Below are 24647 nucleotides of genomic sequence, written 5' to 3' on the forward strand. Positions count from 1 at the left end.
GATCCAAAAGCGGCTCCTTCCTCAGATCAAATGCTTCTTTTAGCAAGGAGGCTACGGCAGCAGTGGTGCACGTGTCAGGGCCCTCCGGTACTCCCACTATCCTAACATTGTTGCGCCGCGTCCTGGACTCCAAGTCTTCACATTTATTTTCCAGCTTGGCTACGTGAGCTGTGAGGCCCTTGATAGTGTTTTTTATCTCAACTATATCATCAGAGCACACAGTGAGTGCGTGCTCCATCTCCCTGACCGTACCTTTTAGCCCGGACATGGTAGCGTCATTGGCAGCTTTATCGATCACCAGCTGCGTCTTCACCACTTGCAGGTCGAACTTAATGGTAGATAAAGCATCACCCAGAGTATCCTGAAGTTCTTTTTTAAAAATATTGGCGATATCTTTCCTCAGGGAAGCCAGCAACTCGACCTTGAGAGCTTCAATATCAGGATTAGCTTGGCACGAGGGGGGCTTAGAAGGAGCCGATGGCTCACTCGAGGATGTGGTCGCGGTTTGCAAAGTAGGCCTCAGTTGTGTTTGAATAGTACTGCGGGTTTTAATATTTTTTGCTGCCATTTTACGCAGGCCCATGTAAAACTTCTCAACACAACAGACTAAAAAAGGACTAGAATTATGGCCAAAAAGCGCGAATGAATAACAATTTAATCAAAAACGGCGGGAGCTCTCAAACTCGCGTCCTACTCCATCAAAGCTCAACCGGAAGTCCCCAGGGGATCAACAATATACCTATAAATTTATACTGGTAGTTAAATCTGTGGTTTTTAGCAAACTAAAAAATTCAATATATTTGGCCTAGTAACAGCTGCTGCCACCTATGACATTTTCTTGTCATTTCTTTTCTTAATACTAATTTTTGTTTACTACTTTTCAATTTGCTCTTTTCAACCATCCATCTTCCTCAGCTTGTCCGATTTAGGGTCAAGGAGGGGTGGCAGACACCCATTCACACTCTTAATCTTAGATTAATCACAGATTAGCCTAACCCCACTAAGTACATGTCTTTGGAATGTGGGAGGAAGCCGGAGTACCCACAGAGAACCCACGCAACCATGGAGACAACATGCAGACTCCACACAGAAAGGATTTAAACCCAGGATCTTCATTCTGTGAGGCAATAGTGCGTCACACCATGCTACTTGAAGCCAATTTATGTAAATCAGGGATGTCAAACCTATTTTACATCATGCCCCAAATACAGCTCAGTTTTATCTTGTGGACCAGACCAGGGAAACTCCTGTTTTTATCACTATACAGACATTTAACTACAGTTCCCTGAGAAATTTCTACATAATAAATGTAAAAAAAGAAAAAAAAGTTCTGGTAGCGGGGCGGGGGGTGGCTGTGGCTCAGGTGGTAGAGCAGATCAGCTACTGATTGGAAGGTTGGTGGTTTGATTCCTGGCTCCCCCAGTCTGCATGCCAAATATCCTTGGGCAAGATACTAACCCCAAATTGCCCTCTGATGCGTTCATCGGAGTGTGAATGTTTATTAGTTGCACTTGAGTTTAGAAGTGCTTGTATGAGTGGGTGTGAATGGGTGAATGAGGCATGTTGTATACAGCGCTTTGAGTACTCCGGGAGAGTAGAAAAGCGCTATATAAGAATCAGTCCATTTACCATTCATTGACTAAACAAATGCTTGAGTAGATATTTCTACACTGGGTAGTGAAACATGTAAACTTTTTGGTCATTTAACTGTTGATCAATTATTTTTCCTTTGTGTAGTATCAATAGCAGTGGGAGATGTCTTTATCAGTAGAAAAAGTCTGGGTGCCACGGTCAGCATTATGTTTGACATGCCTGATGTAAATAATAAATATTGTTTTTCATGCCTGAGCATTTAGATTTTCCTGAGTTTAATCTTTAGAAAAGGAAGATGAGTTGCTCCCCCAAACCACTTTTCTGCATGAAAGCTACTTTTGGCTGCAGGTGGTAGTGGGGGGCAACCATAGGGGGTAGCTCCACATGTAGTAATTTGGAAGATTCATTTTATTTATTTATTTGTTTAGGAATCTGAAAATCTTTCACTGGTTGGTGAATGTGTAAACCACTATACTATGGAGCCACTAGCCCACTTAACAGATAATAACCCAATATAAAATCAACAACAAGCTTGCACTTCTCTCACATAGGGGTTCTGATTTTAATTTCCTGTCCACTCGACCCACTACGAAGTGTTTCATAATGTTTTGGTGCCCACACTAGACGGGTGACAAGTATATCACGCTTGTCCCAAATGCTCTGGTCCCAGCAGTACTCTGGAGAGAGCAGCCTGCTTGGTTTATGAATCCAAAAGTACTTGTTTAGATGGCTCTCATCGTGCCACAGAGCTTCCACATTATTTAGTTTATCCTCTATGATGCCCAGATAACAGGCATCTACCAAATGCTTTACATTTTGCCACAGTCCTCCAAAGATAGCAGCATGGTAGTAAAAATCTCCAGTTTCCATGAAGGCTTTAGATTTGGGGTTTCTGTCGTAGGTAAACCGGGCTTTTGGTAATTTATAATAGTGGGCATGGAGCAATGCCACAGAATCACCCAGTGCCTCAGACCCAAATCTCCCCTTAAACTCCTGATCTACATCAAAACAGAAGACATAACGAAATTTGTGACGGATTTCTGACTCTATTGTTTCTGATATTGTTCTCATTCGCATCATAGAGATGTCCTGCCACCTCGTGTGCTTTTCCACTTGGACAATCTTTATATTTCGCTGAGAAGCAAGTGTGATGTTTGGTACTTTCTCTGGTGAATCTGTGAACACGTAATACGTCACTGGTAATCCCAACATAAAATGTTGTTCGGCTGAGGTGAGGAAAGTCTTGAGGTAGGCATCCAGGTACCTTAATTAGAAACACAGAGAAAAACAAATGAGGTGTTTTTAATGAGAACGTATAAAACAATTATGCTATCATGTTTTTTTTCTTGCATAAGCTTTAATGTCACACAAGTAATTTCTTGTAGTCTGAGCCTGAAAATAAAAGGAAATGCTCTGTGGCAGAACCAAAGCATAAACAAATACATTACTTTAACAATATAATAATTCATGGAGAAAATAAGTAATATTTAGGTAAACATACAATAAAACAACAAATACTGTCATACAGTGTCATACTGTCATATATATTTCCTCTTATAAAAAACAAAAAGAGATCCTACAGAAGGAAGTACTTTTTTCCAGCACATTTAAATAAGCAAATATTTCAGTCCTCATGCATTCATCTTCATAACACAAATTGAAAACACATTGAACAAGCAAAGAACAACAAAACCCAGTCTGATCAGATGTCCACGTTTCCTACAGTCTTTTGCTCAGGTGCCAGTGGTTAGATAAGAACCTACTCAGCAAGTGACAGCTGTAATTTATTAACAATTCGTAATAAAAGATTAAAAGATTCTTTTATTATTAAAAGTAGTTAATAACTCCTTTAGTACATCAGCAAGAAAAACTTTGATGATGATGGAAAGGAGAGCAGCTCTGGCCATAAAACTGTCACGCTAAAGAGGTGCAAGCTCATTCAGCACTTTTAGATTACTATTAATGAGAATGTTTGAATGTACCACGTTTAACAAGATGTTTTGTCAACACACAACCTTCATTTTTCATTCATATTTTAATTCTCCCTGTATATATTGACTGTTAACCATGTTCAAACCTTTTAATTCAGCAGATATTTTTGCTACTAATATTGAGTTTACACTTCTTTTTCAGCTGTCCTCACAGGAGAGCCACTGCAGACATATGCTTTATAGAATATGATGCTGAACATTAAACAGCATATAAAGTATTTAAAATGAGCTCAGTCTGACACTGATGGGGAACATTTCCTGCAAATTCATTGTTTTTACTTTGATACTTTATGCTTTTTAGGTGTTGTTGTAATATTTTGCTGATTATTTTCCTAAAGGAAGGGTTTGAAAAATTTCAGCTAATGGCAAATAATAGTAAATCATTGGTAATATAGTAGACATTTATTCAACTAAAGAGGTAACAATATTTACAATTCTTCAGCTAGAAAGGAGTTCAGAAAGGTGAGGATGACAAGTTGAGTGCAGACTGGCAGCCCGAATGCTATGTCTTCATCTCATTTGCATATCTTATTAATTCGGTAACAAGATAGTGGAGTAATGCTGGGCTTACACTGTGCGATTTTTGGCCCATTTTGAGCAGATTTTTGAGTCGTGCGACTGTTTTGGTGATCGGCCCGAGTTTGGCCTTCATCGTGCGTCATGCATCGTGTAGTATACGTGGGGTAACGAGAAGCGATTAACACCTCACGACCAGCTCCCGATCATCAATCACTTGGTCGGGAGGATTTCAAACCTGTTTGAAATCCTCACGACCGTCGTGAAGGTGTCACCGCAGCCGCTCACACTGCGCACGCGCAAACACATAAACGTCGATGAAAAAGACGGAGTAGCACAGCAGTGCAGCGTGTGGTCTGGACACAAGCGATGGAGGCACTTGTAGAACTTTGGAAAGCTCATCCAAGCCTTTTCGATGTGGCCTCACAAAATTATCACGACCACAACAACCGTGAAAATAGTTGGATTTACACTGCTGCTCAATCACAGCTGCCTGATCAATGTTTTTCATTAGCAATTTAGCAATTCAATTCAATTCAATTCAATTTTATTTATATAGCGCCAAATCACAACAAAAGTCGCCTCAAGGCGCTTTATATTGTACAGTAGATAGCACAATAATAAATACAGAGAAAAACCCAACAATCATATGACCCCCTATGAGCAAGCACTTTGGCGACAGTGGGAAGGAAAAACTCCCTTTTAACAGGAAGAAACCTCCGGCAGAACCAGGCTCAGGGAGGGCGGCCATCTGCTGCGACCGGTTGGGGTGAAAGAAGGAAAACAGGATGAAAGACATGCTGTGGAAGAGAGACAGAGATTAATAACAGATATGATTCGATGCAGAGAGGTCTATTAGCACATAGTGAGTGAGAAAGGTGACTGGAAGGGAAAAACTCAATGCATCATGGGAATCCCCGGCAGCCTACGTCTATTGCAGCATAACTAAGGGAGGATTCAGGGTCACCTGGTCCAGCCCTAACTATATGCTTTAGCAAAAAGGAAAGTTTTAAGCCTAATCTTGAAAGTAGAGATAGTGTCTGTCTCCCGAATCCAAACTGGAAGTTGGTTCCACAGAAGAGGGGCCTGAAAACTGAAGGCTCTGCCTCCCATTCTACTTTTAAATACTCTAGGAACAACAAGTAGGCCTGCAGTGCAAGAGCGAAGTGCTCTAATAGGGTGATATGGTACTACAAGGTCATTAAGATAAGATGGGGCCTGATTATTTAAGACCTTGTATGTGAGGAGCAGGATTTTGAATTCAATTCTGGATTTAACAGGAAGCCAATGAAGGGAAGCCAAAACAGGAGAAATATGCTCTCTCTTTCTAGTCCCTGTCAGTACTCTTGCTGCAGCATTTTGGATTAGCTGAAGGCTTTTCAGCGAGTTTTTAGGACATCCTGATAATAGTGAATTACAGTAGTCCAGCCTGGAAGTAATAAATGCATGAACTAGTTTTTCAGCATCACTCTGAGACAGGATATTTCTAATTTTAGAGATGTTGCGCAAATGGAAGAAAGCAGTCTTACATATTTGTTTAATATGTGCGTTGAAGGACATGTCCTGGTCAAAAATGACTCCAAGGTTTCTCACAGTGTTACTGGAGGCCAAGGTAATGCCATCCAGAGTAAGAATCTGCTTAGATACCATATTTCTAAGATTTTCAGGGCCGAGTACAATAACCTCAGTTTTATCTGAATTAAGAAGCAGAAAGTTAGCGGCCATCCAGGTCTTTATGTCTTTAAGACATTCCTGCAGTTTAACTAATTGGTGTGTGTTACCTGGCTTCATGGATAGATAGAGCTGCGTGTCATCTGCATAGCAGTGAAAATTTATGCTATGTCTTCTAATGATGTTGCCTAGGGGAAGCATGTATAATGTAAATAGAATTGGTCCTAGCACTGAACCCTGTGGAACACCATAATTGACCTTAGTGTCTGAAGAGGACTCTCCATTTACATGTACAAATTGGAGTCTATTAGATAGATATGATACAAACCACTGCAGTGCAGTACCTGTAATACCTACAGCATGTTCTAATCGCGCTAATAGGATATTATGGTCAACAGTATCGAATGCAGCACTGAGGTCTAGCAGGACAAGCACAGAGATGAGTCCACTGTCAGAGGCCATAAGAAGATCATTTGTAACCTTCACTAAAGCTGTTTCTGTGCTGTGCTGAGCTCTGAAACCTGACTGAAACGCTTCAAATAAGCCATTCCTCTGCAGATGATCAGTTAGCTGTTTGACAACTACTCTTTCAAGGATTTTTGATATGAAAGGAAGGTTGGAGATTGGCCTATAATTAGCTAAGACAGCTGGGTCTAGAGATGGCTTTTTGAGTAAAGGTTTAACTACAGCCACCTTGAAGGCCTGTGGTACATAGCCGATTATTAGAGATAGGTTGATCATATTTAAGATTGAAGCATTAATTAATGGCAGGACTTCTTTGAGCAGTTTTGTAGGAATGGGGTCTAAAAGACACGTTGATGGTTTGGAGGAAGTAATTATTGAAGTTAACTCAGAAAGATCAATTGGAGAAAAAGAGTCTAACTTAACATTGATGGTACTAAGAGTAGCTGTAGATGATATTACATCTGTGGGATGATTATTGGTAATTTTTTCTCTAATGATAAAAATTTTATTTGTGAAGAAGTTCATGAAGTCATTACTAGTTAACGTTAAAGGGATGGTTGGCTCAGTAGACCTCTGACTTTTTGTCAGCCTGGCTACAGTGCTGAAGAGAAACCTGGGGTTGTTCTTATTTTCTTCAATCAGTGACGAATAGTAAGATGTTCTGGCTTTGCGGAGGGCTTTCTTATAAAGCAGCAAACTATTTCTCCAGGCTAAATGATGATCCTCTAAATTTGTGACACGCCATTTCCTCTCCAGCTTACGAGTTATCTGCTTTAGGCTACGTGTTTGAGAATTATACCACGGAGTCAGGGACTTTGGATTTGAGGCCTTAGTTTTCACAGGAGCTACAGTATCCAGAGTCGTACGTAGTGAGGAGGTAAAATTATTAACAAGATAATCGACCTCTGTTGGAGTAGCGTTCAGATAGCTGCTCTGCTCTATGTTGGTACAGGGCATTGAAGATGATAACAGTGGGTGGATTATATTCTTAAACTTAGTTACAGCACTTTCAGAAAGACATCTACTTTGATAAAGTCTACTCTCCACTGCTGTGTAATCAATTATTGTAAATGTAAATGTTATCAGGAAATGATCAGACAGCAGAGGGTTTTCAGGAAACACTGTTAAATGTTCAGTTTCTATGCCATATGTTAAAACAAGATCTAGAGTGTGATTAAAGTGGTGGGTGGGTTCTTTTACATTTTGAGAGAAGCCAATTGAGTCTAATAACAGATTAAATGCCATGTTGAGGCTGTCATTTTTAGCATCTACATGGATGTTAAAATCACCCACAATAATTATTTTATCTGAGCTGAGCACTAAATCAGATAAAAAGTCTGAGAAATCAGAGAGAAACTCTGTGTAAGGCCCAGGTGGACGATAGATGATAACAAGTAAGACTGGTTTCTGAGTTTTACAGCTGGGGTGGACAAGGTTAAGCATCAGGCTTTCAAATGAATTAAAAGTCTGTCTTGGTCTTTCGTTAATTAATAGGCTGGTGTGAAAAATTGCTGCCACACCGCCCCCTCGGCCTGTGCTTCGAGATTTCTGGTAGTTAGAATGACTCGGGGGTGTTGATTCATTTAAACTAACATACTCATCCGGCTGCAACCAGGTTTCTGTAAGGCAGAGTAAATCGATTTGTTGATCAATTATTAAGTCATGTACTAACAGAGACTTGGAGGAGAGAGACCTAATATTTAATAATCCACATTTCACTGTTTTACTCTTTGGTTCAGATGTGGATACTGTATTGTTCTTTCTTTGTGATTTTTTATGTTTAAGTTGTTTATTGCTGGTTTTTGGTTTGTTTTTTGTCTTTTTGGGAGCTGACACAGTCTCAATGGAGATGGGTTTTTGGGGGGGTAGCAGGAGGAGAGAAGCTGCAGAGAGGCGTGTAAGACTGCAACTCTGCTTCCTGGTCCCAACTCTGGATAGTCATATTTTGGGGGGTTTAATAAATTTGTCCATATTTCTAGAAATGAGAGCTGCTCCATCCAAAGTGGGATGGATGCCGTCTCTCCTAACAAGACCAGGTTTCCTCCAGAAGGTTTGCCAATTATCTATGAAGCCCACATCGTTTCTGGGACACCACTCAGACAGCCAGCAATTTAAGGAGAACATGCGGCTAAACATGTCACTCCTGGTCTGATTGGGGAGGGGACCAGAGAAAACTACAGAGTCCGACATTGTTTTGGCAAAGTTACACACCGATTCAATATTGATTTTAGTGACCTCCGATTGGCGTAACCGGGTGTCATTACTGCCGACGTGAATTATGATCTTACTGTATTTACGTTTACCCTTAGCCAGCAGTTTTAAATTTCCTTCAATGTCGCCTGCTCTGGCCCCTGGAAGACAATTGACTATGGTTGCCGGTGTCTCTAGCTTCACATGTCTGAGAACAGAATCACCAATTACCAGAGTTTGACCCCCGGCGGGTGTGTCGCCGAGTGGGGAAAAACGGTTAGACACATGAACAGGTTGGTGGTGTACCTGGGGCTTCAGTTTAAGACTATGCTTCCTCCTCACCGTCACCCAGCCGCCCTCTTTCCCCAGCTGCTTGGGGTCTGCCGGGGAACAGCTAGCGGGGCCTACGCTGTCTTCGGCTGCACCAGCTACAGGGGCCTGGCTAGCTACGGGTGAATGAAGGGTGCGAAGCCGAGTCTCCAATTCAGTAATCCTGGCCTCCAGAGCTGCAAATATGCTACATTTATTACAGGTATCATTACTGCTAAAGGAGGCCGAGGAGTAACTAAACATCTGACACAATGAGCAGGAAAGTGCAGGAGGGACAGGTGAAGTAGCCATGGTGCTAACGAGTCGGCTACGAGCTAAGCTAAGCTAGCGAAACAGTAAAGAGACAGTGAGTGAATACTTTGGCTATAAATTAGGTAGTGAGTACACAGAAAGGGTGATTCAGATGAAGCACGTTAAGATTATACTATGAAAAAGGGATGTATCAAAAGATTTAAATTAAATTGCTAAGCAGAAAAGCTACTCAGAAACACCACTGTGTTTGAGCAGGAACAGGAAGTGATACTCTACCACAAAGCGAGCGAACACCAAGTGACAGCGCCACCAAGAGTCAGATCCCAAACAGACAGCAATGTTGATGGTGGTGGTGTGCGTGTCAGTGTGAGTGAAAGACAGAGAGGGAGAGCGAGCGACAGATTTTCTGTTATAACCTTCATTTTATGGACGCACAGTTTGAGCACTCAGGTCGCATCAGAGCATTGGGCCGTATAGTGTGAGACCCTGCATCGTGACCTATGAACTTCTAACCCCTGCGAGTCAATCGTACAGTTTGAGCAGAAGCTGAATAATGCGACTGAAAAAATCGCACAGTGTATGCTCAGCTTTAGTTGCTTCTGTCTGTAGATGTGTAGGGTGGATGGTACATTTGCTTGCTAGGCAAATGTGTAATTCACTATACAATGGGGCCTTTGCACTCGAGGAAATGTACAGCTTTCAGTCTCTTTACAAGTATGAATTATGCAAAATTTGTGATATAATCATACATACATACAATGTACTCCAACTGCAAAACATAAAATTTGAAGTCTTAACTTGGCCTTTGAATTAATGTTACATTACATGCTATTTTTCATTTACATTTTATGTGTCCCACCTTTTTTGGCATTGAATCGTACAGTCCTATCGTTGTCCATACTAGGTGATTACTGTCATAAACATAAACACAGTCTGCTTGCCACTTTTGTGAGCTAGAAGGCAATACTCTACAATATGCAGGAAAAAGAAACAACTTCTTTCTCATGTTCTGGAAAAACCAACCTTCCCACAGCAAACACAGTAAGAGCCACAGATGAATTTTTGTCAGCGTGCCTTTGGTCATAAAGAATGGAGTCAAACATCCCCTCCCAGATGATAGGAGCTTTCCAGGATGTGATTGTCTGAACCAATGGTCTGGCTCTGAATGAAATTAAAAAGAAATGTTGACATACAGTCAAGATCCTGGATTTTATACTGCCAAACGTTTAGATTAAAAACATACACACATACTGTTTTTTTTTCTCTCTTCACTGTTTTTTCCCACTCATCTGTTCCCCATTTACCCATCCTTCTACCTCTTCCCGTTTATTTTTTGTATGTCTCCCAATAAAAGTGTGCGATAGTTGTAGTCTGTTTTTTTGTCATCTGTGCTCTCCACATTTACAAGTGTGAAATATTTACACTGGGCCTCACCCTAAATGCTCCTGAACTCTGCCTCCTGACATCTGACCCACATTAAACTCATGGACTGAACATACACACACCCACAACCACCTACACACACACACACAATGGACAACTGTACCCTCAAACACCCAATAATAACATGGACTGAACCACCACTCACAACCACTAGCAGTAGCACTTTATATAGCCTCTGTAGAAATTATCCACATATCTCACTTATCTTAACTGCACTACTGTATAGCTCTGTGTAAATAATCATTCTGTACATACGATAATTTTTAATCCTACAACTGTTCATAACTTGCATAGTTCACATTTCTGTATAACTGTATATCTCATATTTCTGTATAGTCTTTTTTCATATTCTGTATAGTTTTTCATATTTATATCCTGTTCATAGCCTGTACTCACTACAGCCTGTACATACTTATAGTTATAGAATATTCATTACATACTTCATACCGTGTACATTATAACATACCATAATAGACCCATTTCTGTAATATACTTACATATCTATATTATTGCTAATATATATTGTAATATATCTATATCATGGCTAAAGCACTTCTGGATGGATGCAAACTGCATTTCATTGCCCTGTACCTGTGACATGTGCAATGACAATAAAGTTGAATTCTATTAATACCACCTCTTTGTTTGAAGGAAGACAGCAAACCAGCACTGTGTTTTGTTTTGTTTTTGTCAGAGTCCAGTACACTACAGATTAGAATAAATATTTCCCCTCTCCAGGAGCACTAACAAAAAACAAAGTTATGAATCTTTTATTTTGCCTTTAGGTATATACATATTTAAATTCACCGTCATTAATTTACTTATTTTGAGTTCTTAAACATGGTCTTATAAAAATACTACCACCACCACCATTACAACTATACAAGGGAAGTTATAATTACCAGCTAGTGAGTCCCCTTTCTTACCCAAAATTAAGTGTGTCATCCAAATTAATGTTGCATCTTGCTTCTGGTTTACTAGTCATTGGCAGTTTCGGCATCACGTTAGCGCTCCTTAAAGATCTAAAGTTTTTTGGAAGAGATTGTTTTATACACTCACCACAACTTCGTTAGATACACTTTGCAAGTCTTAGCTTGTAATAATATGACCTTTGTTCCACACCTTAAATATAAGGAAGTAAAACCAACCATAACCAACAGCAGACAGCAGAAGATTGCAGAATATTTTGCCCTGTTTATTAAAAAACATGTTAATCCAAACAATGTATTCCTTAACCTGTGTATTAAAAAGGCATATTTTCATTCATGTTTACACTACAATGACAGCAACAAAAAGGTCTCCTCAAGCACCAACACTCCTACCTTGTAGTTGAAAAAAATAGCTCTCTCATTTTTCTACTAAAAAATTTGTGGTACTGGTTGGTAGACAAAATCACACCTTAAAGAAAAGAAAGAATCTTAATTAAACAGAGTGCTTCCCTTTGGTTCAAATAAGAGATTATCTTGTTATAGCAAGAAATTGCAACCAAAGGTCAAAGGTGGAATTAGGTTAAATTTTTAAAAAAGAGAGAGAAAATAAATTAATTTGCTAATAAACCCATAGGTTTAACACTGAATAATAACACTTGTGTAACAGAAAGTAATCCCTACAATGTGGGCACAGAGACTCGCATAATGTGCATATTTATAAAGCACTTTTTCTGAATAAACATTTTGTGGAAATACAAAATCGTCCTTTTTCATCATGCAGTAAAATACAAAAAAATATACATTACCTTTGTGGATAAAAAAAATTCACAGATTAACTGGATTAAATCTCTGAGGGAAATGTTGCATTGTGTCTTGTGAAGTAATACACCCAGGCAATAAATTAACACTGCCACAGAAATCTACCCCCATGTGACCAGAAATGTTAGGGGTGGAGACAAAGTAGAGGATGACGCGGGCACTGCTGTTACACCTTTGGTATGGTCCACACAGGCAAACAGCACTGCGCAAAAGCCTTGACGCACCTCTTATTTTTTTAGATTTTGCTGCCAAGCAGCCAGACCTTCTTGTAGTTTTGTTTTTAAATGGTCCTTTAAGCAAAGGTTCTTCTGGCTTTCTTTAAAATTTGCAGCTTTTTCATTTCTTTTCAGTTCAATTCTTGTGCCTGGGCATTTCCACTGGGGACGTTAACATAGGAAAGTAAATAAGCAAAAAATGATAATGCGTGCCAAAATACATAAGAACTAAACTGAAAATCACAACAGGTGATTAATCATTTGAAATTTTTGGTTCAAATTGTCCTCAATATGTAAGGAGTAGAGCTACAACACTGATTCTCTATAACCATCTGACAAATATGGTGGTGTTGGGGTGTTATGATATTTTAATTAACAAAATCTACAGACAACGATGAGCAGTAGCTAACCTTTTAGTACACACTAGTATGCTTGGGAGACAGACATCAACACGGGGCACCCAGCAGTCTCTCTCACGATCCCAGCACAGCCCTGGGTTCAAATACAGTCAGATAAAGCATTCCACAACTGTTGTTTACACCTTTGATCTCCTCCAAGTAAAGAGTTTACAATCCCTTATCACCTCTTACATGGTCATGTACAGATTGCTCTTTGTCTCTTCCCCCATCCTCAAAGACAACCAAAAGACTTCACCGCCTGTGGAATTCTCCCCCTCAGGATGCCTAGCTGTGTGTGAGCAAAAAAGTTAAAGCTGAATGCTCCCCACTTCCCAAGATCCTCTGAAGCCTGCAGTCTCAGTTTGGAGTTCCCAACTTGGTTCATGGTCCACAAGCTTATCTGAACCTAGGATGTCGCTGTCATCTCCTGCTCCTGCAATGTCATATATAACACACCTGATACACACAGAAAGTTGCAACTAAAAGGTTTTGGTTCATGGTCCACAAGGTCCACTACTAGTGTCAAGTCAGTCAAACTTTGTCCCATTTATCAGTCCAGTCAGTCCAATGTTTATTGCTGGTGAGCAATAAACATTGCAGCATACTTAACTTTCCACTCCCAGCAATATGATGTCGTTTCAAAAAGAGAAAAAGAATTCTTCATGATTTTGGAATGGATTAACTTGCTGAATTCTTTTAGACAGAGGGACGTACCATCTGATTGTGTGCCACATAGGTGACTTTCTCCAAAGCCCATTGTAACCTGAAGAAGCTCACTTTGTGATTTTTTCAGGAAGATATTCTATAGCGCTTTTAATTCCAATTTTGCAGGCCTGCTTAAAAGGAGAGCAGATTATTAACCAAACTGTAACGCACTGGAGAGATGAAACCTGAGAGTTTTTTTAAGTGCAGTGTAAAAAATAAAAATATGAAGGCCTAGTTTAGGACATGGCCAAGCATACTTTTTTCTTTGAAAGATAAAACAAATTTGGTACCGAAAAAATGCATTAGCCAGATAAATCCTAAAAAACTATCATCCACCAGTCACAAAGGCTACGTTCACACTGCAGGCGAAAGCGCATCAAATCCGATTTTTTCGCCCCTATGCGACCCGTATCCGATCTTGGTATGACAGTGTGAACGGCACAAATCCGATATTTTCAAATCCGATTTGGGTCACTTTCGTATGTGGTACTGAATCCGATACGTATCCGATGTTTTAGAAAGCGACTGCTGTGTGAACGGTCAAGTCGCATTAAATCCGTCTTTTACGTCACTGACACAAGACAGACGCCAATTATCAGCGCCGGAGAAGCGCCCGATAGGACATCACGAACGATTTCCTACCATCCGGTGAAACTGTTGGGAAGACAACGTTGGAGAAATGTGAACATTTTATTTTTACTGTATTTTCTGCAGATTCTGACAGAAATCTGCAACTATCCTTTGAAGCACCGCTCCCCTAAAACAGCAAAAAGGATCATTATTAGGTCATCTACATTATTATGTAAATAACAAAATAACTTAAAGCAAAAATCTGGAAACATAAAGTCCGAAGTCTTTATATTAAGGGCAATCAGTCAAACAATATTGTTTGCTCTGGGTCTAAACAGAGCGAGTTGTGTGTGACATCTTCTTTTGCGCATGCGGGCCGCTTTGAGCGTTCACACTGGAGCGCGTTTGATGTCGCATTTTATGTGTAGTGTGAACAAGCAGACAAAAAAATCGGATTTGATCAAAAAATCGGAATTGAGCATTGAGACCTGCAGTGTGAACGTAGCCATAATTCACACAACACTAATGTTCTATTAGTGGCAAAACCTCCCCCACACATCAGAAACAAGAAACTCAGTAATCTATAAGAGTCTCCACTCGTTTAACCCCTCTGCAGCATTCTGTTTACCCCTGCTATAATTCAGTCATCTTCCCCTAATATAATAACAGTCCACTAGTCTATATAACACTTCTCAACCCACTAAGTGAACTGGACGAGATGATAACAGAAACACATGCTTAAAATATTATCTGATCTTCATGAGCTTCATTTCATGTGTGTATGTGCTAGTAGGACTGATGCATGTGTGTCATTTGCATTTACTTTTCCCCTGATGTGGGACATTTTTCTCCACAGGTTCCTTAACCCAATTTCACCCACCACACTGAAACAATAGCCTTCCCCCACGTGTCCTCCTCCCCCTTTTCTCTTTTTTCGTTGTTTTCGTTGCATCTTCCTGATGTTCACAGACATCAGCCGCTTTAATTCTCTCCTTTCAATCATCTCTTTTCCTCAGCTGCTTGCTGGATCCAGCCTCCATTTTCATTCCAAGCGTCCTCTGCAATCACCTTCTTCCCTTCCTGGCAGAGAAGTGAGAATACAAAGGAATTGCAAGTATTTCAAGTATTTCAAGTATTGAAGTCTATTGCACCGTTGGTTTTTAACAAAAAGTATTACACAGTGAAAAGGGAGTAGTAGTCTTTTTAGCAGTCACTTGTATTATTTACATAGTCCTGATTTTGGGCCTGCTGGATCTGTCCCAAGGCGTTCAGGGCATCAGTCATGTTTGATGAGTGTACATTGTCTGTTGTGTGTGTGTGTCATTTCTCACTCAATCAACAAGTGCACGTCTGTTCAGGTGTGTGTTTCTCTTCATTCTGAGTCAGTGTGTGTAGACGTGTATGTTTGTGTATGTTGGCGTGTTTATCACTTTCCTGTTCTGGTGTTTTGGGTAAACCATGGCCTGAAGCGTGCCCTGGAGTCCTGCCCTCCTCCTTTTCAGTCCAGTTACAACCATTGCTGCTGCTGCTCAAAGTTCAGTCTGTCCTGGTCCTGGCCCCAATTGGGGCAGTCCTTTCTCCAGTGTCCATGCTCACCGCAGGTGAAACCGGCATCTTCTTCTGTGTTTTGTCCATTCTGAGGTGCCTTTTGACCTCAGTTGCTCCTCCTGTCTCTGGCACGCCCTTTCTTCTGCTGCCCGATCATCCGTGTTGGTCCGTCACTGTCCTGCACAGTGTTAATGCAGAGTTATCAAGGTCAGCATTCTTTTGTTCGGCATTACTTTTCATCCGGGCTTAATGGGCGTCTCGTCACAACTCTGTCAGCCGAAGCTGTCTGGAAATCTCCCCCGTGTAGTGAAACGGGCCTTGGATTTAACGCTCTCCGTCTCTGCTGCATGAGATCGCTTTCCTGTAGCACTGTTGACATTTTTAGATTGTTGTTATGGGTCCAGCTGCTGCAGCATTTGGTCAGGGTCAGGGTCAGAGATGGTAGAGGGGAGAGCAGGAGCCCAGGTCAGCTTCAGCTTTCAGGGCCGGCAAAGCAGCCTGTAATTAAACATAAAGAGGAAAAAACAAAAAACAAAACAAAACAGACGAACAGGAAAATGATGTTGTTTTGGCTGTGTTATTCAGAGAGGGGAGAAACACCGGGCCAGGCCCTGTGTCAGCCTTCTCGCCTCCTTTTTTTTTTTCTCATCATATAATCAACTCATAACCCACCAACCTGACAGGACAACACAGGTACATGTTAAAATTCGTAAGATCACGTTTAAAAGCACAAAAAAGGAATTTTCCTTCCTTCAGTAATCACTTGTATGATTCAATCAGCAGAAAACATCTCACAATTTGACTCTTAACCACTAAATTTGTTGTTTCATCACTGGTTGGTCATACCAGTCTCATTCTTTTTGAAGTTGTTGTCCTGCAACCCAGAGAGTTTATTTGTTAGTAGTGGATAAACTTTATCATTTAACAACAGGTGTATGTTAAGTTTCGCTGCTATAACCTTGCTGGAAAATCTTCACGTGTTCATGAGTGTAAGCTGTTTTTTCATTGCGTGTGTGTGCGTTTGTAGGCAGGTTAATTTTAACTTTTCCTCAAACAAGGCATTTCTCTAACAGGTGCCTTTCTCATACATTTCTCTGGTTGTGTGTGTGTTTTTTATTGGTTCTTTTGCAGTGTTTCAGACTCCTTCACAATTCTCCAACTTAAGCAATCAGTGTTCTTTCCCAAGATTGCTACCCCAAATTCTGATTTCTCACCTTAAATAACAGCATTCCTGGTCTTCAGCCAGGAGTTAGAGCTTGCTTGTGAGATTCAGGGACACATGGTGCTATCAGCAATTCAGCCAAAAACTTGCCTGAACATCTCCAGTGATGGCAAACTATAACTTTCTTCCGACCGCTGCATGTGGAGAATTGGTCCAGGTCTGCTTGCACCTACAGATACCAAAACTGAGACATTTTCATTATTATGATCAGTGTTTCACCGACCCATTTCTCTCTCTCCGGTCAGAAATACCAATTTACATCATGTATATAAGTGTTCATGGTAATGTTGAATTTAGGCTGCTATTTTATTGCGTATGTATGTGTGTTAGTACGCTTGCATGCAGGGCCCGTGGGCCTGTCTCACCCAAAAGAGCATTTTCTTAACAGTTGCCTTTCACTCACGTGTGTTAAGAAAGGCAAATGTGCTTGTAGTAGTTGTGAGATTATATTTGTTGTGTATTTTGGGTTATAACAGGACCCGTAGTGGTCATGCACCAGGTGCATGATGGGCAATGCGCTTTTGTTGTTGTTGTACGGACTAGCCATGTGCTGGAAGTTATGCCGCTATAAATAAATACTTAAAGTTACGTCGTGGTCCGAGAATCGTTGTTATACTAGTAACACACAGTGAAGATATAACAAAAAGTGGCGACGAGGACGACTGGACCGGCGCTGCAGTCCGCGACGATACGGAGCTTTGAACTGTTTTTTTTTTCCCTGCCGATGCCTCGAGCTGACCCGGTGTTAGACGGCGCGGGTGTGAGGACGAGACACCCGGTGTGCGGCGGTGGATGCCGATGTTTTTCAGCGAAACGGGGAGGAGTGAGCAGCGGAAAAGCCGACAAAGGAAAACTCCGTGAGTGACGCAAAAAAAAAAAAAAAAAAGACGTTACTAAAGGGAACAGTTGTGAGGGGAAGAGTGCCATTCAACCAGGAGCCGAGTAATGGCTGGAGTTATTGGCTCAATCGGTCCCTTCGACAAAAGCACGGAGCAATGGAGCTCATATACGGAGCGTTTTGGATATTTCGTTGCGGCTAATGACATACAGGATGATAAATTGGTGCCCATTTTTTTGAGTGTGATAGGCCCAAAGACTTTTAACCTGCTAAGGAGCCTGCTGCAGCCAGCAAAGCCAGGCAATAAAAGTTTCACAGAGATTGTGGACACACTGACCAAACATTTTTCGTGCAAGCCCCTCGTGATCGCTGAAAGGTTCAGGTTTCACAAGCGAAACCAAGAAGAGGTCTGTCACAATGTTCGCTGCATCGTTACGCAAATTAGCTGAACACTGTGAGTTTAAAGATGTTTTAAATGACACATTAAGAGACAGACTCGTGTGTGGATTAAGAAATGAAGCTGCACAGAAGAAATTACTCACGGAAAGTGACTTGACTCTTGAGAAGGCAATTACAGGGAGTGCAGAATTATTAGACAAGTTGTATTTTTGAGGAATAATTTTATTATTGAACAACAACCATGTTCTCAATGAACCCAAAAAACTCATTAATATCAAAGCTGAATGTTTTTGGAGGTAGTTTTTAGTTTGTTTTCAGTTTTAGCTATTTTAGGGGGATATCTGTGTGTGCAGGTGACTATTACTGTGCATAATTATTAGGCAACTTAACAAAAAACAAATATATACCCATTTCAATTATTTATTTTTACCAGTGAAACCAATATAACATCTCCACATTCACAAATATACATTTCTGACATTCAAAAACAAAACAAAAACAAATCAGCGACCAATATAGCCACCTTCTTTGCAAGGACACTCAAAAGCCTGCTATCCATGGATTCTGTCAGTGTTTTGATCTGTTCACCATCAACATTGCATGCAGCAGCAACCACAGCCTCCCAGACACTGTTCAGAGAGGTGTACTGTTTTCCCTCCTTGTAAATCTCACATTTGATGATGGACCACAGGTTCTCAATGGGGTTCAGATCAGGTGAACAAGGAGGCCATGTCATTAGTTTTTCTTCTTTTATACCCTTTCTTGCCAGCCACACTGTGGAGTACTTGGACGTGTGTGATGGAGCATTGTCCTGCATGAAAATCATGTTTTTCTTGAAGGATGCAGACTTCTTCCTGTACCACTGCTTGAAGAAGGTGTCTTCCAGAAACTGGCAGTAGGACTGGGAGTTGAGCTTGACTCCATCCTCAACCCGAAAAGGCCCCACAAGCTCATCTTTGATGATACCAGCCCAAACCAGTACTCCACCTCCACCTTGCTGGCGTCTGAGTCGGACTGGAGCTCTCTGCCCTTTACCAATCCAGCAAAGGGCCCATCCATCTGGCCCATCAAGACTCACTCTCATTTCATCAGTCCATAAAACCTTAGAAAAATCAGTCTTGAGATATTTCTTGGCCCAGTCTTGACGTTTCAGCTTGTGTGTCTTGTTCAGTGGTGGTTGTCTTTCAGCCTTTCTTACCTTGGCCATGTCTCTGAGTATTGCCCACCTTGTGCTTTTGGGCACTCCAGTGATGTTGCAGCTCTGAAATATGGCCAAACTGGTGGCAAGTGGCATCTTGGCAGCTGCACGCTTGACTTTTCTCAGTTCATGGGCAGTTATTTTGCGCCTTGGTTTTTCCACACGCTTCTTGCCACCCTGTTGACTATTTTGAATGAAACGCTTGATTGTTCGATGATCACGCTTCAGAAGCTTTGCAATTTTAAGACTGCTGCATCCCTCTGCAAGATATCTCACTATTTTTGACTTTTCTGAGCCTGTCAAGTCCTTCTTTTGACCCATTTTGCCAAAGGAAAGGAAGTTGCCTAATAATTATGCACACCTGATATAGGGTGTTGATGTCATTAGACCACACCCCTTCTCATTACAGAGATGCACATCACCTAATATGCTTAATTGGTAGTAGGCTTTCGAGCCTATACAGCTTGGAGTAAGACAACATGCATGAAGAGGATGATGTGGACAAAATACTCATTTGCCTAATAATTCTGCACTCCCTGTAATATCAGTGTGACCATGGAAATGGCATCGAAAGAAGCCCATGCTCTGCATGCTACAGACAGAGTACACAAACTTGACAGTGGTAAAGCAAATGCACAAGGACCATGTTTCTGCTGTGGCAAGTTAGGACACCTTGCTAGTGTAGAAATGTTTAACTTATTTTATAGTTTAGACATGTAGGAATGTTTAGTTTGCTTTAGAGTTTAGAAATGTGTTAAGATAGAATGTAGAATTATGGTAGAGACACTGACACTGCCCTGGATATAAATAAAGGCCTGACGGTGTCATGAACTTAGGAGTAGATCTTAGGAGACCCTCCCCAGTTGAACTGTGAAAGTAAGACAAAGAGGAGTTAATGCTGAGTGGAAATTCCCCAGAGGATACCTGTGTGGGGGTCTCAACATTTGTAACTTGATAACTGTGGTCTGGAAGGGAGATGGTTTTTATGGCCCCTAGGAAGAGACACACACCCACAGTGTTTTAACTGTTACACTCACACATCCACATGTACACTCACTCACGTGCACTCACATAGACACGCGGGTACGCGCACACACAGGCACTCACGTGCTCGTGCATACACACACAGATATACGGAGTTTCCAGCACACCATGGGGGATTTATGATGGGGTCGCCTCTATAAAGCTGGCTGTGACTAACAAAGGGGTGAAGATTGTTTCAGAGGGACACCGGCCTCGTCTTCCCTTCTAGAAGTGCATGCTTAAATGAAGATGAATAAAGATGAATAAAGATTTTGTAAAAATGACTACTGGGTCCGGTGCCATCTCTGAAGGCCCGAGGAATAAAAAAGAACCGGGGTAAAACTGATTTCCCAACATTAGTGACTGCTGGTGCAAGGAAATGGATTGCAACAACTGTGGGAAAAAAAGGCCATGTAGCACGGGCATGCAGGAACAAAAATAGCAAGGATAAGGGCTCAAAGACTGGAAATAAAAGGGGCACTGCAAAATTCAAAAAGGAAAGACATGTTCGCACAGTTAAGCTTCATGAGGACAGAGCAAGTGATTCCTCGGATGAAGAAGTGTTGTCTGCAATAAATACTGTGCGAATACTGAATGTGGATGAAACCTCAGACGGTTTTTGGGTCAAGCCCAGACTGGAAGGACATGTTGTGAAAATGCAGACTGACACAGGTTCAAAAGCATCATTAGTGTCATATAATGTCTACAGGAAGTGTCTGAAGCACCTTCCACTCAAACCCTCCGACACAGTTTTTAAAGGATATACTGGACATCGAGTGCCTATGAAAGGAATGACAGAGGTGATTGTTCAATGCAATGACCAAACTGCTAAGCTGACTTTGTATGTTACGCAGAAGAACTGCCCTGCTATAATGAGACGTGTGTGGCTCAAAGCAATCAGACTCAACTGGCAAGAAGTGAGAAAGCTGTCGCATGGTTCCTCTCAGCTGCAGGCCATACTGGGAAAGTACAAAGAGGTTTTTCGTGAGGAACTGGGCAGCATGAATAAAATTACAGTGAAGCTGCATCTCAAACCTGACAGCAAACCAGTCTTTATGAAGGCTAGACCTGTGCCGTACGCCATTCGGCCCAAGGTGGAGTCTAACTTAGACGCATTGGTCAAGAATGGTGTTCTGGAGCCGGTTACAACCAGCGAGTGGGCCACGCCTATCGTCCCAGTTCCTAAAAAGGACGGAGGAATCCGGATCTGCGGAGACTTCAAGGTATCCGTGAATCCTGTATTAACAGCAGAGCAGTATCCTCTCCCTCTGATTGATGACTTATTTGCTGGCCTGAGTGGGGGACAAAAGTTCAGCAAAATAGATCTCAACCAGGCTTACCTGCAAATGCACGTTGAAGAGCAGTCACGTGAAATGTTGACTATCAACACACATAAGGGACTTTTCAGATACTGCAGGTTGCCTTTTGGCATCACATCAGCTCCAGCATTGTTTCAGCGAGCGATTGATCAAATCCTGAGCGGATTACCTGGTGTGCAGTGTTACCTGGATGATATCCTGTGTACAGGAGCAGATGATGAAGAACATCTGCGCAACCTGGATGCGACCCTTCAGAGACTGAAGGAATACGGATTGAGAGTCCGTAAGGAGAAATGTGACTTTTTCCAGTCATCTGTGGAATATCTAGGGCACGTGATTAATGCAAATGGACTACACACTGCACCTTTGAAGATCACAGCAATTGTGGATGCACCCCCACCACAAAATGTCAGCCAGTTAAAGTCTTTCTTAGGACTGTTGAACTACTATGGACGGTTCATACCCAACTTGGCATCACTCCTGAAACCACTGCATAACCTGCTACGCAAGGAGGAAGCATGGAAGTGGACAGCAAGCTGTCAAGAGGCCTTTCAAAAGGCAAAGGATTCACTGACTGCATCTGAGGTGCTAACCCACTTCAATCCTAAGTTCCCAATTCAGCTTGCCTGTGATGCTTCTCCCTATGGGGTAGGGGCAGTGATTTCCCACATTCTCCCAAACGGCGAAGAAAGGCCAATTGCATTCGCATCAAGGACATTAAACATGGCAGAGACCAACTATGCTCAGCTGGAACGAGAGGCTCTGAGCATTGTATTTGGTGTTCGGAAATTTCACCAGTATTTGCACGGTAGGAGGTTTACACTGTTAACTGACCATAGACCTCTCACAACCATCCTGGGACCCTACACAGGGATTCCATCTCTTGCTGCTTCTCGTCTCCAGAGGTGGGCGTTGATATTGTCAGGACATTCTTATGACATCAAGTATCACAAATCGGAGTCTCATTGCAATGCAGATGGGTTGTCCAGGTTACCTCTCCCTGTTAAAAAAACCGACTCTGACACTGTTGAGATCCTGTACTTCAGGGAGGTAGAGACAGCACCAGTTTCGGCTGTGCAGGTGAAAAGGGTGTCCAGAAATGACCCTGTGTTGTCAGCAGTGATGGACTGGATCATTAAGGGTCGTCCTGCAGGTGAGGATGTAGACTTGAAGGCCTTCCTTGGAAAGTGGGCGGAGCTTTCTGTTCAGGCGGGATGTTTGCTGTGGGGGAGGAGAGTCATTATTCCCCTGTCACTTCAAACAAAACTGTTGAAGCAACTTCATGCAGGACACAGTGGAATAGTGAGAATGAAGGAAATAGCGAGAAGCTATTTTTGGTGGCCAAATATGGACAAACAGATTGAGGAGATTGCTATAAAATGTTCATCGTGTCATAAGGTCCGGAACAACCCACCACTTGCTCCTCTCCATCCCTGTGAGTTCCCACAGGAGCCATGGCATCGTGTGCACATTGACTTTGCAGGTCCATACGAGGACAAAATGTTTCTTGTAGCTGTTGATGCACACAGTAAATTGCCTGAAGTGACCATCATGAAATCAACCACCACTGAGAAGACCATAGAAGCACTAGGAGAAATGTTCAGTAGGTTTGGATCTCCTACACAGATAGTCTCTGACAATGGACCTCAACTGGTTTCACAGGAAATGGAGGCTTTCCTGCAGGCTAATGGAGTGCAGCACATTACATCAGCTCCATACCATCCTGCAACGAATGGTCTTGCAGAAAGGTTTGTTCAGACAATGAAACATGCACTGAAAACATCGCAAGGCCAAGGAACACTGCATCAGAGACTGCACAAGTTTCTGCTTAACTTCCGGAACAGTCCACATGCAACCACAAGGACATCTCCTGCCAACGCAATGTTCAAGAGAGATCTGCGCACTACCTTTGATCTTTTGAAACCCTCAACTGTGAAGGACACTGTGCAAAAACAACAAGAGAAACAAATTATGTACAGGGGCCAACAGTTCAAGGACAGAGTCTTCAGCCCCGGTGAGTCAGTGCTGGCCAGGAACTACCGAGGAGAACACAAGTGGGTTCCTGCAACTGTCATCGCACAAACTGGACCAGTTTCATATACAGTACAGGTTGCCGATGGAGTGTGGAGAAGGCACGTGGATCAGCTACTACAGACCGCACCAGTGTCTGCAGAAAGGTCTTTTGAAGATCTTAAAAATGCACTCACCGACTCATCAGTCTATCCACACATGCAAGTAGAGAACTCCACCACATCAGGAAAAGTGGTTCCCACTGTAAATGAGACTGCAAGAGAGACTGAGACATCTTCAGTGCCAGAAACAAGGGCTCCACAAGAGAGCACACAGACTGACGTTACCACAGACCGCCGATACCCCAACAGAGAGCGGCGGCCTCCTGTTCGTCTGAGTTATTAGATAGCACCTGACCCAAGTGAACGGGGCAGAATAATCCCCATGGGTCATGGGGGAGGTTGAGGTAGTCTACCCTCACTCCCAAGTAGCAATTAAAAAGAGTTGTTGTTATAACCATACAGTTAATAAAGGGAAAGGGAAAAGGTGAAATGTTTGTGATGCTATTACTGTCATGTTCCAGTGAAGACAGAAGTTTTTGAGTAGATCACCTGTTCATTCCGTAGTACATCCTTTGTAAGAGGGGAGGAGATGTTGTGTATTTTGGGTTATAACAGGACCCGTAGTGGTCATGCACCAGGTGCATGATGGGCAATGCGCTTTTGTTGTTGTTGTACAGACTAGCCATGTGCTGGAAGTTATGCCGCTATAAATAAATACTTAAAGTTACGTCGTGGTCCGAGAATCGTTGTTATACTAGTAACACACAGTGAAGATATAACAATATTACATTATACCTGTAATCAAAATGAGTGAATCATGATACTGCTGTAGGCCACATCATACTTCTTGTGTAATCAGTATTTAGTTTCAGTTTGCATCACACCTCCTAATTAAAAGAATGTGAAAATCACCAGATGTATTAGATAGGTTTGTATTATCC

General features: G+C 41.8%; 2 protein-coding genes across 5 annotated transcripts in view; one reads left to right on the forward strand and one right to left on the reverse strand.

Annotated features, from left to right (window-relative positions):
- LOC100706236 (N-acetyllactosaminide alpha-1,3-galactosyltransferase) overlaps nt 1-12339 on the reverse strand; it is a 70762-nt gene extending 58423 nt beyond the window's left edge. For 3 of the 4 annotated variants that reach the window (XM_025912047.1, XM_025912005.1, XM_019367391.2), the window contains exon 1: nt 12187-12339. Coding sequence is in view for 1 of the 4 variants with exons in the window: in XM_019367330.2 (XP_019222875.1) it covers nt 2137-2857; nt 10032-10169; nt 11378-11473; nt 11574-11642; nt 11774-11802 (1053 nt within the window). In the remaining 3 variants the exon portion in view is untranslated. Of the gene's footprint in view, nt 1-1584; nt 2858-10031; nt 10170-11377; nt 11474-11573; nt 11643-11773; nt 11850-12186 lie in introns of those variants that run through there. The other variant, XM_019367330.2, reaches the window with a different exon arrangement.
- An 8848-nt stretch (nt 12340-21187) lies between these two features.
- On the forward strand, nt 21188-24363 carry LOC112847375 (uncharacterized protein K02A2.6-like). Its single transcript, XM_025909007.1, has one exon. It carries the CDS (start codon nt 21188-21190, stop codon nt 24047-24049), a length of 2862 nt encoding a protein of 953 aa, XP_025764792.1. The 3' UTR covers nt 24050-24363.
- Nucleotides 24364-24647: the final 284 nt, after the last annotated feature.

Source organism: Oreochromis niloticus, linkage group LG1, assembly GCF_001858045.2.
Source record: "Oreochromis niloticus isolate F11D_XX linkage group LG1, O_niloticus_UMD_NMBU, whole genome shotgun sequence".
NCBI classification, from domain to species: Eukaryota; Metazoa; Chordata; class Actinopteri; order Cichliformes; family Cichlidae; genus Oreochromis; species Oreochromis niloticus.